Source organism: Erigeron canadensis, chromosome 2, assembly GCF_010389155.1.
Source record: "Erigeron canadensis isolate Cc75 chromosome 2, C_canadensis_v1, whole genome shotgun sequence".
In the NCBI taxonomy this organism is placed as follows: Eukaryota; Viridiplantae; Streptophyta; class Magnoliopsida; order Asterales; family Asteraceae; genus Erigeron; species Erigeron canadensis.
The window spans coordinates 30,625,671-30,640,353 of NC_057762.1; the positions used below are offsets into that span (position 1 = coordinate 30,625,671).

At 35.7% G+C, this 14,683-nt stretch overlaps 2 protein-coding genes across 3 annotated transcripts; both read right to left on the reverse strand.

Annotated features, from left to right (window-relative positions):
• Positions 1 to 430: 430 nt before the first annotated feature.
• Positions 431 to 5,784, reverse strand: LOC122587311 (DNA-binding protein SMUBP-2). Its single transcript, XM_043759441.1, has 6 exons — positions 4,812 to 5,784; positions 3,742 to 4,334; positions 2,007 to 3,038; positions 1,308 to 1,476; positions 983 to 1,140; positions 431 to 882 (listed from the first exon to the last, which is right to left on the reverse strand). The coding sequence occupies exons 1-6, from the start codon at positions 5,509 to 5,511 to the stop codon at positions 640 to 642; spliced, it is 2,895 nt and encodes a 964-aa protein (XP_043615376.1). The 5' UTR covers positions 5,512 to 5,784; the 3' UTR covers positions 431 to 639.
• A 3,046-nt stretch (positions 5,785 to 8,830) lies between these two features.
• On the reverse strand, positions 8,831 to 13,735 carry LOC122588793 (histone deacetylase 19). 2 transcript variants are annotated; one of them, XM_043760998.1, is made up of 9 exons: positions 13,663 to 13,735; positions 12,233 to 12,767; positions 11,282 to 11,722; positions 10,600 to 10,830; positions 10,165 to 10,232; positions 10,001 to 10,058; positions 9,240 to 9,311; positions 9,068 to 9,158; positions 8,831 to 8,963 (listed from the first exon to the last, which is right to left on the reverse strand). In XM_043760998.1, exons 2-8 carry the CDS (start codon positions 12,758 to 12,760, stop codon positions 9,069 to 9,071), a joined length of 1,488 nt encoding a protein of 495 aa, XP_043616933.1. In that variant the 5' UTR covers positions 12,761 to 12,767; positions 13,663 to 13,735; the 3' UTR covers positions 8,831 to 8,963; position 9,068. The 2 variants fall into 2 exon arrangements, with proteins under 2 accessions (XP_043616933.1, XP_043616932.1); XM_043760997.1 differs by having other exon boundaries at positions 8,831 to 9,158.
• Positions 13,736 to 14,683: the final 948 nt, after the last annotated feature.

Genomic DNA, 14,683 nt, shown 5'->3' on the forward strand with positions numbered 1-14,683 from the left:
TCCCAGCTTTAGAATTCATCTTGTTTTCATATGTAATTATGTACTATATGTTTTTCATGTTCTTCATAAAAGTGCCGGGAGAGTGCAAATTTTAAGTTAAGGACTTCAAGTTATTAAGTTTGAAACAGAAGCTATTAGTTTCAACTTTGGAGACAGTGTTTTGCCCAGAATTTTAAACATTTTGAGCTGAAAGGAAAAAGTTAACATGCTTTAGTTTTTTCCTATGTTCTCGAGTTGGAAAGGAAGGGAAAAATGATAAAGTATGGTCATTTTATTCATACATCCTCTGATACTCAACAAAATAGCACTGGACTCAGGCGTGCAGCTATGCAAATTTGTGTTGACTATTGAGCAATCTGTGGTAAGTAGTAGTGTGTGGCAGAAGCAGTAGAGAAGAATTTACATTCAATCATGTAGTTTTTCTTCGATGTAAAAAGCAAACAAAATTTATAACGCTTGATGTACATAACAAAACATACGAAAAACACAATAATGAATGTATAATGCAATGATTGCCTATATCTTACGCTTAGGCGATATCTATGTTTCTTATTTACAGCTATGATATATAAACGTAGGCGACACATTCCAATCTCCTGAAAGAAGAATGTACATGGAGTGTTGGAAGATCTAGAAACATCAACTTATAGAGGGAAGCATAGGGTTCATGCCAAGGCCCGATCCCCCAAAACCGCCTGGTTCAGCATGCTTCACCCTACCAAAGTACCTGATGTGACGCAGCAACCTTGCCAGGAAGGTGTTATGGCATATTGTTGAGCTGTCACATATAACTGCCACATGTTTGCGTGCTCTGGTTATGGCAACATTCATTCGTCTACTATCCCCCAAGAAACCAACCGCTCCTAAAGTGTTTGATCGAACCTAGGCAGGAAAAAGGGTGTCATTATAGAGGTATATTTATTATACGATATCAAGAATATTTAAGCATCCTAAGGTTAACTTAGCTTTTATAAAAACATACCATGGATATAATAACTGCATCAGCCTCCCTGCCTTGAAAGCTATCAATAGTTGCAATCTCAACGCCCCGTGCCAATGGGATCTCATCGAGACTCTCCCTTAGCAACTGCACTTGAGCAACATAAGGAGACTGCACTGCAATTGCTGCCGGGGGCACACCTGCATATTATGTCCCCAACTATATTACTTCATTCCACATTAAGTAGCCTCTTAATATTTAGAGTTTAAAGAATACTTTTCAAATTCGAAATCCGCACGAAGTTATCCAATATTCAGTAAAAGAGAAATAACAAGTATTAGCCAACTGTGGGAAACTAATAGTGTACCAGCATAGATCAACGAGAGAACATGTTGAACAACAATATCCGCCTCCCCTTCGTTGTAGAATGAGCCGGTGCCAGCTAGGTCTAATTGTTCTTCACAACCAGGTGATAAACTACCATATGGCTTCCTTGTATCAAGTAATAGCAATGGGCATTGGGTTATCCATGTGGGCTGCATTAAATTAAACATATAAGCAATATTCAACACTATAACTGCACAGAGTAGATCGTATAACACAAGAATGAAATTATGTATTGTGAAACGAAGGTCATCTGGATGCTTTATATTTGGAAACTATTAACACACTTTTGAATAGGTCGATTTGTTTTATGTTTTATCTGTTGCCTGATACTTTATATTACCCAAACAGTCTGTCCACCCATTTTGCCACCTCTACTTTTAGGCACATATATGATACATCTGTGCTTAGATATGTTTCACCATCCCCCACTTACGATACATGTTTACAAAAGCGTTGAAAGTAGTACAAACTGTACTTTAAGATGATAAAAAGTTTAAACATGGCTGACACACTTGCTCAATACTTAAGTTTTAAGAGGCAAAAGGTCTATCGGACCAACTCGACCCCACACATTTTTTACCCATAAAAAATACCACCGGGTATTGTCAAGATCCCATTTTCCCATTAGCCAAGCCGCCTCCACTAACCATGCATGTTTACATAGATCAAAAGGTAATACCTGTACAAAGGGAGAATCAACAAGAAGATGAGAAGAAACTGTTGCTGAAGATGTCAATAATCCTCCATACATTTCCTTTGACGCCCAGCTAGAAATTGCATCATGCATTCGGTACTGTGTCGTTAACTTAGTGGCAAGAACCCCTTCATGTAAATTTGTGGCTCTCTCTAAAAGAGAGATACCGAGACCACCTTCAAGAGCTTTCCTAGAAAGAATCACAGGAGCTAGCTGGCATTGATCACCGGCAAGAATACAACGTTTCCCCTGCAATATTGGAATCCAGCATGAAGGTTCAATGGCTTGACCGGCTTCATCAATAACTACGAGATCAAAAGCATCCAAACGCCTGATTATTGGATCTGCTGATCCAGTGTTGGTGGTAAGAACAACTTGAGCATTTGATAATATTTCCTTGACCGTTTCCTTCTCCTTCTTCTTAAACTCCTTCCCTGTTTGCTTCAAAAGTTGTCGGATTCCAGCTGCCAGTGAGTCATCCCTCAAACATTGTCTCAAATCCCTGCGAAGATCCGCCCTTTTCCTTTCAAGTTCTGACCGGAATTTTGAGAGTTTGACGTTTACAATCTCAACCAACGACTTTGACACAACAACTGGAGATATTCGTGCAGGATTCCCAAATCTTACGATGTTAATCCTGCTATCAGAGAGTTTTTCAACCATGTTATCCACAGCTGCATTAGTTGGTGCAGTTACCAGTACGCGTTCGCCTTGCTTTACTGCTAGAGCAATTAACACCTTTAGCAGACCCGTCTTCCCGGTGCCAGGAGGACCCTGGATGATCAGAACGGGCCGTTTCTGGTTCAAACCCAATGTAATCGCTCTTTTTTGGGCTGCATCAAAATTTTGCATGTATTTGGTCTCAGAGGGTTCTGATTCACCCCAGTCAGTGAAATTGTTCTCTTCTAGCCATGTAACGTCGTCTCTGTCTCCAAAAAGTGTTGCTACAACAGCAATTGAAGGGTTTTTCTTGTGCAGACCTTTCTTCTGAAGCATCATCAGAGCTTCACAATTGCGCTGAGATAAGATATAGTAGCACATGTATATGAGCAATGGAGAAGGAGTAATTCGAATGAACATCCACAGTTGATTAAGGAACTTTTCTGTGGTAATGCTATGGCTCAAAGTACTAAATTCCAATATATTATTCTCGTGTAATTTTCAAAGCCCCATTCATTTTTCATTCTAATTAAGGCAAGAAATGAACATGACACATAAATGGTAAGGTAGTTCCCATATGAAGATCAAAGAAGAATTTAGTTGATAGCAGAGGTGCAAGATATATGGGTCAGGCGGTGTACACAACAAATCAAAATGATTCTGGGATGAGGCGATCTTATAGTAATAACGGGCTGGGTCAGGATAGCTTGACCTACAAACACTTTTTGCCCAAGTTTATATCTTAATTCCACAATAGTTAAAACGTCAACTATTGTTTTGAAAACAACATTTTAGCACATACAGTAACAATTTAAACCTGTATGTAAAAACATTAACAAGGTTATATTAATTAAGAACAGATTTCACGTGACTTTCAACCGGTTTGACCCATTTAACTAATACATTTTTATCTGACCCGTTTGAGATAATACACAACCCCAAATCAACCCATCCACATCTCCATGGGTTGAATTTGCCACCATGGTAAGGAATAAAATAAAACATAATAAAACTTGTTCAACCAAGTGCTAATATACATATAAATTTTTTTAACATGTACCTCATATGTAACCGTATCAGCCAACCCATGAATCCGGTCTATGCGCACACTTTTACCAAATAACTTTGAGAAAGTGGGATCACCATGCCGTGATTCTAGAGCCACGGTAATGCTACATCCATCCTCCCCCAAATTATTAACAAAACCTTGCATGCCAGAAATTGAACCAGCCGCCCCCCTGCTATCACATGTCCTCACACAAACCATGTCTCCAGGAGACAATGTTGTTGGTGGCAACTTATGATTTCTCTCTACCTTAAACATCACCAAATGCATGCCACCTAATCCTGTATAAGTGCTGACTGCATATAAATTGCATATTGTATCACATAATTCTTGTTCCGCCTGGCCATGGCTAACAAGGAATTCAACCGGTTTATTTGGATCAGAACTGTCAGCTATTGGCACAGCATCTAATTCCTGTTGGGTGAATTCTAATTCTGAATCCCGTTCAACACGTAGAAGGTTAGCCATTCTTTCGGCAAAGTCATCCATTCTGCCTTGAATTGCCTTCACCTTCTCTAGCTCCATGCCCAAAACACCATGAACAGTTTTTGTCACTGAAACCTTCCTTGCAATGGCTTTATGCTGAGCTGAAAAACAAACATACATGCTATAAATTCAAGACCTAGACAAAGATCAGCATGTCCTCCTAATAATAAACAGCAGGCTGTTTATGAAAGTGATTATGTGATATATACTAAACAAAATCAGGGAAAGCGCATTGACAATAATAATCAAATAAAACGATAAATCCTCCTAAAGATATGCCTCATGATCCTGCCAATGACACATGTCATGAATCCATGAGATCAAAAAATGTGGCCTGATTTCCTACACTATCATTTTATGAATCTATCACATGATAACGTTCAAAATGATTAGCGAGCCCAAACAATACTAACTCCAATACACCGATACTTTACAGCAAATTATCTGATTCGAATTATTCAAAATCATGTAAGATTAATTGATTTAAAAAAGAACACTTTTTTTTTTGTCTGAACAGCCAAAAAAAAAAAAAAAGAAACACATTTAAACGAATAAATACATAAAGAGAAGCAAATCACCTGATTTAGCAAGTTCCTTGAGCAACTTCCATGACTCAGTTTTCTGCCAATCTTCAACCAAAGCCTTCCCCTGAAGTTGTTGCAACACATCCCTCAACTCTCTTTGAAAATGATCAAACAAAGTCGGATAATGAGTACACGCTTTCAAACACACCGACTCTAATCCAGAAGGCATAGGAATTGCACTCAAGTATGGCTGAGCTTGTATAACAAACGTCAAACCCGGCCCCATCCTTTGTCTAACCTCACCAAACTCCCCTTGCAACTCTGCCTCACAAAAATCACTAGCCATTGCTCTCATTCCCAAACTTATCCACTTCACAACACATTTCCCTAAATCCTTTCGTCCTAACGGGTCACCATTTTGAGCTAAGCTACGTACATTTATCGGCTTACATTTAGTCTCTTCATCTACCCTTTCACCACCACTAGTACTAGTACTAGTACTAGTACTAGTACTAGTAGTACTAGTAGTAATAGCCTTCTGGCTGTTACTTCTACTAGTCTTATCGTTATTATTAGTACTACGTTTGCTGCGTTTAATTTTTTTCGTAGTGGTTGTACTAATACTAATTGTGGTTTTCTTATCCAAGGCATTACGGATATTGAAACGAATGAACGAAGACGACGATAACGAAGAGAAACTTAACTGGAAGTTGCGAAACATGAACTTTTCGGCACACACTAGTCTGTTTGCCATCTGAAACAGAAGTGTGTTGTCTGCAAATATTGTATATATATATTATATCTATATATATGTATTTATACTTGTTGTAGCTGCAGCATACCCATGAGCAGTTATGTTTGTTATTGCTGTTACAATCTTTATTATAAATTGTAACAGAACAGATATTTTTTCTATATAAAGAAAAAAAGCTGCAAGAACTGAAAACAAGAATCTAGGAAAGATGAAAGATTCTATGATGTTTATAAAAAGGGAAAGCTTTGTGTGGGTGGGTGAAGTGGCATCACAATTTGTTGTGATTGGGTGTGTGGCTGGTTTCAGACATTGTCTTCTGTTTTGTATTTGTATATGACTTGTCGACGTGTTCAACTGCTGTTCTTTCTTTTTTCTAATATGATGACTTTCTGTACCGGTTTTATTAAAATTTTATTTGAAAATAAGATGATTTTTCTATATCTATCTATATCTATAATCTATAATCCTTATTAAAGCATATTGGATTAAGAAATTCAGCCTTTTTTTTCTACCAAAAATACCCCTATGCTTAACAACACTTAAGTAACCCTAACTAATATCTCATTCACACGTCACTCTCGCCATCCACCGCAACCGCCATACCTCTCTCCCTCCCTTCACTGCCCGGCCACCATCTCCGCCACCATACCTACCTCCGCCGCCGTCATCCATTTAATCCACCGCCGCCGTCATCCATGGATGTTGTGTGATTTGAGTTTAGAATATTTTGGTTCATTCACCCCGATTCAACAAAATACCCACACAAATGAAAAACTCATCGGCGCCTCCCTCCCCCTGTCTTCTCTTCTGCTCCGGTGCACCTCTACCATAACAAAAAACCTACACAAACGAAAAACTCACCGGCGCCTCCCTCCTCCCTGTCTTCTCTTCTGCTCCGGTGCACCTCTGCCATAAATTGGCATCACCATCCGGAGCACCTCTTCTCTTCTCTTTTGCAAAATTTTTTTATTTGCAAATCCGAGTCTTCTTTTGATTTTCTATATGGAACTGCGATGATTTGATGTATGCTTTTAAGTCAACAAAAGATCTGGAAAAAACCCTAAAAAATCCGACGGATCTGGGGTGGTGATGGCGGCAGCGCCACGTCAGATATTGGGGTGGTGATGGTGGCGAAGATGGGGCGGTGATAGCGCTGCATATCAGCACATTAATTGAACCTTTTAGATCGTCGTAAATTGGAAGACGATGGCTGAGAATATGATATTTTCAAATCCCTTTTTTATAATTATCTTTGTTAAATAATTTTTGAGCATTTCTTTTGATATTGTTATTATCCACATCTTCACATCTTGATGCACATTTGAATTGACTGGCTGATTTTGAAAGTATATGTAGTTGTTTGTGTAAAGATTTTTGCAATTCAATAACATAGGGATGTAGTGTCAAATTTATTTTATTTATTATTTTGGATCATTTTTATCTTTGATAAACTAGAATCTGGTGTGTAAATAGAGTTGTGATTGGAGTCATTGTCCTTCCAGAATTGAGGTACTACTATGTAGTCGTATGAGTCATTCGGGGTTATATTACTCATAATTTACTAGAACAGAATTTATGACATTCATGAGTTAAACCTGATTCCGTTTTCCGTTTAGTTATGCTAACTAAATTATATCAGGAGCGCAGTTAACCATTTCAATTGTACATGAATACATACTTTGCAGGGCAGTTTCTCTATAGATGAAATACATGCTTTGCAGCTCAATGTCTCTATAGATAGTATATCACATATACGCATCAGGTTTTGCTTTATCAAAGTTGACAACTTGAAAGTTTTATTCTTTGAACATCCGCATAATTGTATGTTGTACCTCTTTTGGGAATTTTTCAATAGAGGTGGTCGGAAATATGTAAAATGGTTTGTGTAGGATGTTTTTAGTTTGGGTTGACTGGGCTTGGTGGGATGTGTTTGACTAATAAATGCTTTATTGTCTATATTGTTATGCTTTACTCTTTTTAGCACAGATTGTAATGCTTTACTTATATTAACAAAAAATAAATTATTACAAAAATATCTCACTTTCTGTGTTTTTGTTCACGCTCACTTTTCAGAGCTTTAATTTGGTACTTTTTGTGATTTTATTTTGGCAGAGTCGTTTGAGCTTTCTTTGAGGATGTTGGATTAAATGATGATAAGGTATGTAATTGCACAGGATTTTTGTATAGTCTGTGTATGGCAATCATTGTTCCATAAAAAGCAAGTTTATGGGTACTATGAGCATATTGTTCATTTTATTTTTTTTAAGAGGTGAAATTTATTATGCAGGCTGATGGTATTCTTTTCAGATAGTGTTCAGTCGGGTATGCAATCGATCTAAAAGAGCAGCAGTAAGCAAATGGAAATCAGGAGAGAAACGATTGATACAAAAGATTGGGTTATCTTGAATCTATATATGTACCAGGGACTGATTCTGACAGGCTAGACCAGAATTTATAGGTATATAATTGAAACAAAAGATTGGGTTTGTAGTCTTGTACTGAAGGTACATCTTTCATTAGTCCATAACCGTTATTTGTTAACCGTGTATCTAGATATATGGTTGAACCAAGACAGTCTTGTGGACATGTGACTTATTTAGCCTGTGCGAGAGAATTTGGGTTAGTTTTATAGTCATCGTATCTGTAGTTATAATTTATATTAATCTAATTCAAACATCCATTTTATCTGCATGACTACATATAATCTTTCATTTTGTATGTGGTAGTATAATAGTTTACTACCATTTTTGAGAACTACATTATGTACATTACAAATTGTTTTAGCGAGATTTTTGCCACAATGTATGGGTGGGTTATCGGACATAAGTTCTAAACGGTGTAAATTTTGGGTTCTAAAACGTTATATGAGACTAGAGGGTTATCACTCATTTACGCCCTCCACATATAACCACAACTTTTTTTAGAGTTACCACTGCAACGCGCGGGTTCCCCTCTATTATTATTAAAATGAATATGGTCTAGCGGGTTATTTACTTATTTTTGTGAGTCGTGACTGTTTTCAATTTTCAATACATATGAGGTAGCTTTTTTTTAGCCTAACTAGATATACCAAAAAAAAAAAAAAAATTATTAGTTAACTTTTTTTGTAAAATATTTTTTCAAAATTTAATTTTTTTGTAAAGTATTATTGTCAACTGATATAGACCAAGGACAATATAATAAGTACAATTTGATGTTGTATACGAACACACAAGAATACTCTTGATAAATACCATCAAGTGATATAACAATTTGACATGAATTAACACCTTCGATCATTATATTTAATGATAAAAGGTTATCAATATGAATTCTGAAATACTTTGAACTCATTCAATTGAATTCTTAAATATTTTCACATTAGCAAGTCTGGTCTATTCTGTCGTTCCATTAACTCATTCTATCCAAAAGATGCAACTGACAAACCACATACAGACGCACGAGCCAGTTTTCTACAACATAATACACGAGTTCTCATAATAAGTTTTACGACAGACTAATTAGAAATTGCAATAAAAAGGTTTATCATAAACATAGTGACATAATGGTATCATACATTATAAATTCATCTCAGAAGGCTGGTCCGGCTTGTTTGAGCTTCCATGTTCTAGTTTGACATCTGCTGGTGCGGGGCCTGAATTCGAACCCTGACAACAACATAGAAATGTTTCATATGCCTGCAATTTATATCCGAACTATTTATAGTTGTAGTGGAAGTAGGTGTTCACCTTAAGGGATATTTCTGCAAATGACGCATCCATATCTCTAGCACTAGAGCGTTCACCTTCTTTTAGATCATCCTGAACAGACAGACGCACGTTAGAGATATATATTAGGTCACTCAAAGTGTATATAGGTGAATTTATAGCTTTGTTCCAGCTTGATTATCCAACATTAATTGAACATTATCTATTAAGCCCCTTACAAATCAGGTAAATAGTCAAAAGTGCAATTTCTTTTCAATAACATTAAAAAGCGGTTATCAAATTTAAGTTGCAATATTTGTATAAGTTTCAAGATGCAAATCCATGTGTGTAAGGGATAAATGAAGTACACCATTCAAAAACAGATTAAGGGAATGCTAAGAGGGATTTTAATAGCAGATGGAGAATATGATAGATTATAAAGAAAGGGAATCTAATAGCATGGCCTATGCACCTTGAATAGGAAAGACTTGGATCATGGGTCAAAACAGGTTCTTTATTATGATATGTCAAAATGGTTTGGATTGGCATGTCAAGTATGATTACAGAAACGGTATCATTGAAAAGAAATCTCGATCTTTTAATAGAAGAGCTTAGGAGGTCGTTTATATTCAAAAACAGGATTTGGATTACTTTTCAACTTTCAACCCTTTCTCCTTTTAGCTAAAAGTATGATTTGAAAACACAATCCAAATCAACTCAGTAACACATAAACAGGTTGGAATTGCCACCTATAGATCAAAAGTACACAATTTTAAGTCAAAGATTACAAAAGCTGTACATACCATGTCTTTAGACTCGATATCATGAAGCTCCCTCTTCACACGTCCAGAGAAAGGTTTACTGAAGGAAAAAAAAAAGTGAGGATGATAAAAGAATAAGCTGCAAGCAGAAAAGGATAACAAAAAAATATAGTGTTTTTTTTATCGCCTTTGCAAGAAGGGACTACCTCTCATTATTTTCATCCATATCAGAATCATCTGATCTTCGATCGTCATCCTCTTGATCTTCATCTGGCTGAATACATATAAATTCACTGCTGTTAAGCATCACATGAGACAGAAAAATTGTTCGACAGCCCAAAAAAACAGATGTTACAATTTGAGCAATCACAATGCCGCCTATATTCAATGTCAAGTCTCAAGGACCACCAAGTTATATAAATTTAATTTACCAGTGAAAACCAAAATTTAGCATAAAACATCTCAGCCAAAAACTTGTGGATAGTTGACATGAAATGATAAAAGAAAAATAATGTAGTTACCTAATAACCAAAAGACAATTAACTTTATACTAAAAACAGAAGTAGATGATATGTACAAAAGATAGCTGGCAAGTAATGAAGACAGGCACTCCACATAAGGATCAAAATGCAGAAACAAACCTCGGGGAATTCTGTATCAGGTGGTCGCTCTTGAAATTGCACACTTGGTGCATGCTGAAGTTTAGAGAGATTATCAAGAAGCTTTGATCGTATTTCATCCAGTAGCTGACGAGAATTCTTATTTTCCATGTTACTCGGAGCAACATGAAGAGTATAGTCAGGACCAAAGTACTCATAATACTCATGTTGAGGCATCTTATCTTCTAGCTCAATCCCAAGCGCAACTCCAGTCTGCACAAAAAGATGGACATACTTTATAATTTAGTTTAAGAAGCATTGTTACAAAAAGAAACAATAATAAGTATATAAGGAACATTTCCTCTCTGTACTAGCTTTCCCTAATTAGCCTCACATTTTTCCTTTGACATTATTTTATCAGCTCGTATTTCCTTACACAAACAAGGCATTCACATTTGCATTTTGCTATAGATTATCTGCTAAATTGCAATTTAGAGCCGCAACTTATCTTATCGATTAGTAAATAACTGATTGTTTAGGGTTTAAATAATGAGTTTCACACCGGCAACAACAGAACTGATCATTCAAACGTAACATGAAGCTACCAATTTACCCTTCCTTTAACCTAATTTTTAGAGCCGTCTACTCTCCTTTCATAAGTCCCATTTTCTAATATCATTATAAAAATAAATGGCAGCCCTTTACTGAGAAACATAGCAATTACCTCGTAGCACCAGCAGCGAGCAACATTGCGTATTGTGTAGCCTCCCCCACCAAGCAAGAGTAAGGGTACGTTAAAAGATCTCATGTATTTCACACATTCAGCATGACCTTTAATTGAGAGATTGAAGCAACCCAACCTATCCCCTGATAAAGAGTCTGCACCACATTGCAAGACAACTGCACCAGGTCTGAAAACTTCCATCACTTTACCAATTATCGGCTTAAACAATGATTGATAGCTCTCATCATCAATACCATCATCCAGGGGAACATTTAAAGAATAATATTTTCCCTTTGAATATCCAATATCTCGAATATCCCCTGTACCAGGAAAATAATCTCCGAATTTATGGAAAGAAACCGTCATCACCCTGTCAGTAGTGTAGAAAGCCTCCTCAACACCATCACCATGATGAATGTCAATATCTACATATAGCACACGCTGCAGTATATTGAACAAACTTACAGTCAAAATATGTTACATAGACCATGCAGATAAAATAGCACCCAAAATCTTAGTGCCAGAAATAGCTAAAACAATGCATCACCGACTCACATAAACATAACGGTTTGGTCAAATTTCTATTATGGGTTACTTAACTTTTTAAGGCCAGAAAAAAAAATCCAGAGTTGAAAAATATTTTATTTGAGGTAATAAAGCTTTTGATGGATCCTCTACCCAGTAAAAAATGACGACAAGGCAGCTGTAATGCCATTAACATTGACCAATGCAGGCCTAGAAACCAGTCATTTCAGGGAAAATCGGTTTTCGCTGATATTTTAACCATTTTATGGGGTAAAGAAACATTATTTCTGAAACAGAAATTTGACCATAATCGATTACTTTTGTAAGCAATGCTCTTTTTTAATCCATACATAATATAGTTGTACATTACAACTTGTTTAATGCTCCGTATTAAAATGCAAATAAAAAATGTGACAGATGACCAACCTGGTGCTGTTTCAGAAGTTCAAGTATAGACAGCACGATATCATTAACATAACAGAAACCAGAAGCCTCACATTTTTTAGCATGATGCAGCCCACCTGCCCAATTTATTGCAATGTCACAGTAATCGTGATTCAACTTGACTGCCCCTCCAACAGAACCTCCTGCATAAGTTTGGCAGAAGGAGTAAAGACCGTCAAACACCGGGCAGTCTTCACCAACATTAAACCTTTTTAGCTGCCTTAACTGATCTTGCTGTGTTTCCGGGGTGATGCCCCTTAGAAAAGTAACATAATCATCAGCGTGAAACCTACAAAGATCCTTATCCCTAGCAGGAACAGGTTTCACCACATGCATGTTTTGCAGTAAACCATAGTGAGCTAGTAGAGCATGTGTCATGCGAATTCTGTGTGGCTTCATTGGGTGACCTTGTCCATAATAGTAGTTCCCGACTTCCGGGTCGTAAAAGTAATACACTTTTCTCTTCACTCCATCCGGCCCAGACGCTAGAGAATTGCCTCCAGTCTCCATCTTAAATCTAAAAACCATAACATTATGTTAAACTTATTACCATTTGTATAACAAGAGTAAAAATACAGACAATCGAATCTTAACTTACGTTAAATAAAATCGTACACAATCAAGTAATCACAATTCTACCTATAGAAATATCAAAACAAAAACAACATAATACCTACACATACCTTTAACATGCAATCGCTGCAGCTCTAACAGTTAAAAAATGCATATGGCTCACTTTTGACTAACATAATAACGTTTACTCTTAATCAAACTGCTCAAATTTTTATAAAGCTAGTTTTAGTTAGTAATAACATGAAAAACTTGTTCACATACACATCGTCTTCAAGTCAATTTATTATAATAAGGTGGACAACTATTTTGGGCCAAGGGACTATAAAAAATTAACACAGAATTTTGTTTTGGTATGAAACATTCAAGGATACACAACAAAAGCGAAATTAACGGTTCACTCGAACTTTCATACATGAAAAAACGCATATATACACACAAAAAAAATTAGGTCAAAAAAAAAAAAAAAGACTACCCTATATTTCTTTACTCAAAGCTGAATCAAGAAGACCCATAATCTTTATTTCAATCTAGATAGTGTAAAGTTTTAAACTTTATTCAAAAAGATGAAATTCAAGCAAACCTGTCAAATTAAACTTTTCCCTCAATATTTTAAAGCATACAAGAAAAAGAAAAAAAAACCTAATCAGTAATCAACATATAAATATCTCAAAATTTTAATGGTGAGATTTTTTTTTCCAGACTTTTTTTACAAAAAAAAGGAAAGAAAAAAAAAGTTCTAGAATACATCAAAATAAACGCATATATAACGATATATAAATACAGTATAAAGATAAAGAAAGAAGCTTGAAAAGAGAAACATAGAAAGATGTTTGTTATACCTGCTGCTGCTGCACCTGAAATCTGCAAATTGCTAATGCTTGATTTATATATTTATGAAGTGATGAAAGAATGAAAAAAAAATAAATCGAGAAAGATCTGGGGGCCTATATGTATATATATAGAGAGAAAAGCCTAAGTTAATGGGCTTTTTCTTGGGCTATCGGTATATGGTCCAACCGGCCCATGGTTATAGTGAAAAAACTTTCAATGATGACTAGTACAACTGGTTAGATGCATCCCAGGTTTTACCCAAGGTCTTTAATTCGATCCTTAAGAATGACAAGTTGTAGGTTTTTTTTCTCCGAATACTTGTAACGGCTTTTGGTCAACATCTCGTTGTCTATGGTAAGTGCAAAGCTCCATCATTGAACGGTGAGGTTTTCTTGATGTCGCATACCAACTGAACGTTCGAGAAAAAATAAAAATCTAATAGATTGGTTTCATAAATTTTATTTTTATATTTTGCAAATAATTGCATACAAAATAAATGTTCATAATTTATGAAAGTTCATTACATAATATGAACACAAGTTTAGTTTTTCACACTATAGATATTAGCTTATAGTTAGTTACAGTAACAGATACTAAACCCAACTTTGATTATTATTTAGAACTTAGAAGTTTGCAAAAGTATGAATAAAGTCGTACCTATAGCCATATTACAATGACGAAGGCAGCATGGGGGCAGTGAGGTCAACTGCGCCCACTCCAATTTTAGTATAACGTAATTTTTTAAAATTTAAATGGTATATTTATAATATCTTTTTCAAAAAGTAAGTAAAATAAATGGGAAATAAATACAAATGTTTTTTCGTGTTCATAAGCTTATTCTTTGGAAGTGATTAGTCATCGATACATTAACTTTGAGATAAATCTTTTCATTGGGAAAATAAAAAAACTTGTTTTGTTTTGGTTTTTAATAGAAAGAATAAAGAAATGTTTAAATAACAAAACTTTTTTTGTTCGAGTATATATATGAATAATACATCAATGGTGTAGATGTTTGTTGAGAACTTATTT

Coding starts and splice junctions, on each gene's coding strand:
- LOC122587311 (XM_043759441.1), bottom strand. CDS start 5,511: ATGGCAAACAGACTAGTGTGTGCCGAAAAGTTCATGTTTCGCAACTTC. Junction 1,477..2,006: donor TTGATTCTCCCTTTGTACAG/GTATTACCTTTT, acceptor AATTTAATGCAG/CCCACATGGATAACCCAATG. Junction 883..982: donor ATGCAGTTATTATATCCATG/GTATGTTTTTAT, acceptor TTTCCTGCCTAG/GTTCGATCAAACACTTTAGG.
- LOC122588793 (XM_043760998.1), bottom strand. CDS start 12,760: ATGGAGACTGGAGGCAATTCTCTAGCGTCTGGGCCGGATGGAGTGAAG. Junction 10,059..10,164: donor ATGGATGAAAATAATGAGAG/GTAGTCCCTTCT, acceptor TTTTTCCTTCAG/TAAACCTTTCTCTGGACGTG. Junction 9,159..9,239: donor TTGCAGAAATATCCCTTAAG/GTGAACACCTAC, acceptor TGTTGTTGTCAG/GGTTCGAATTCAGGCCCCGC.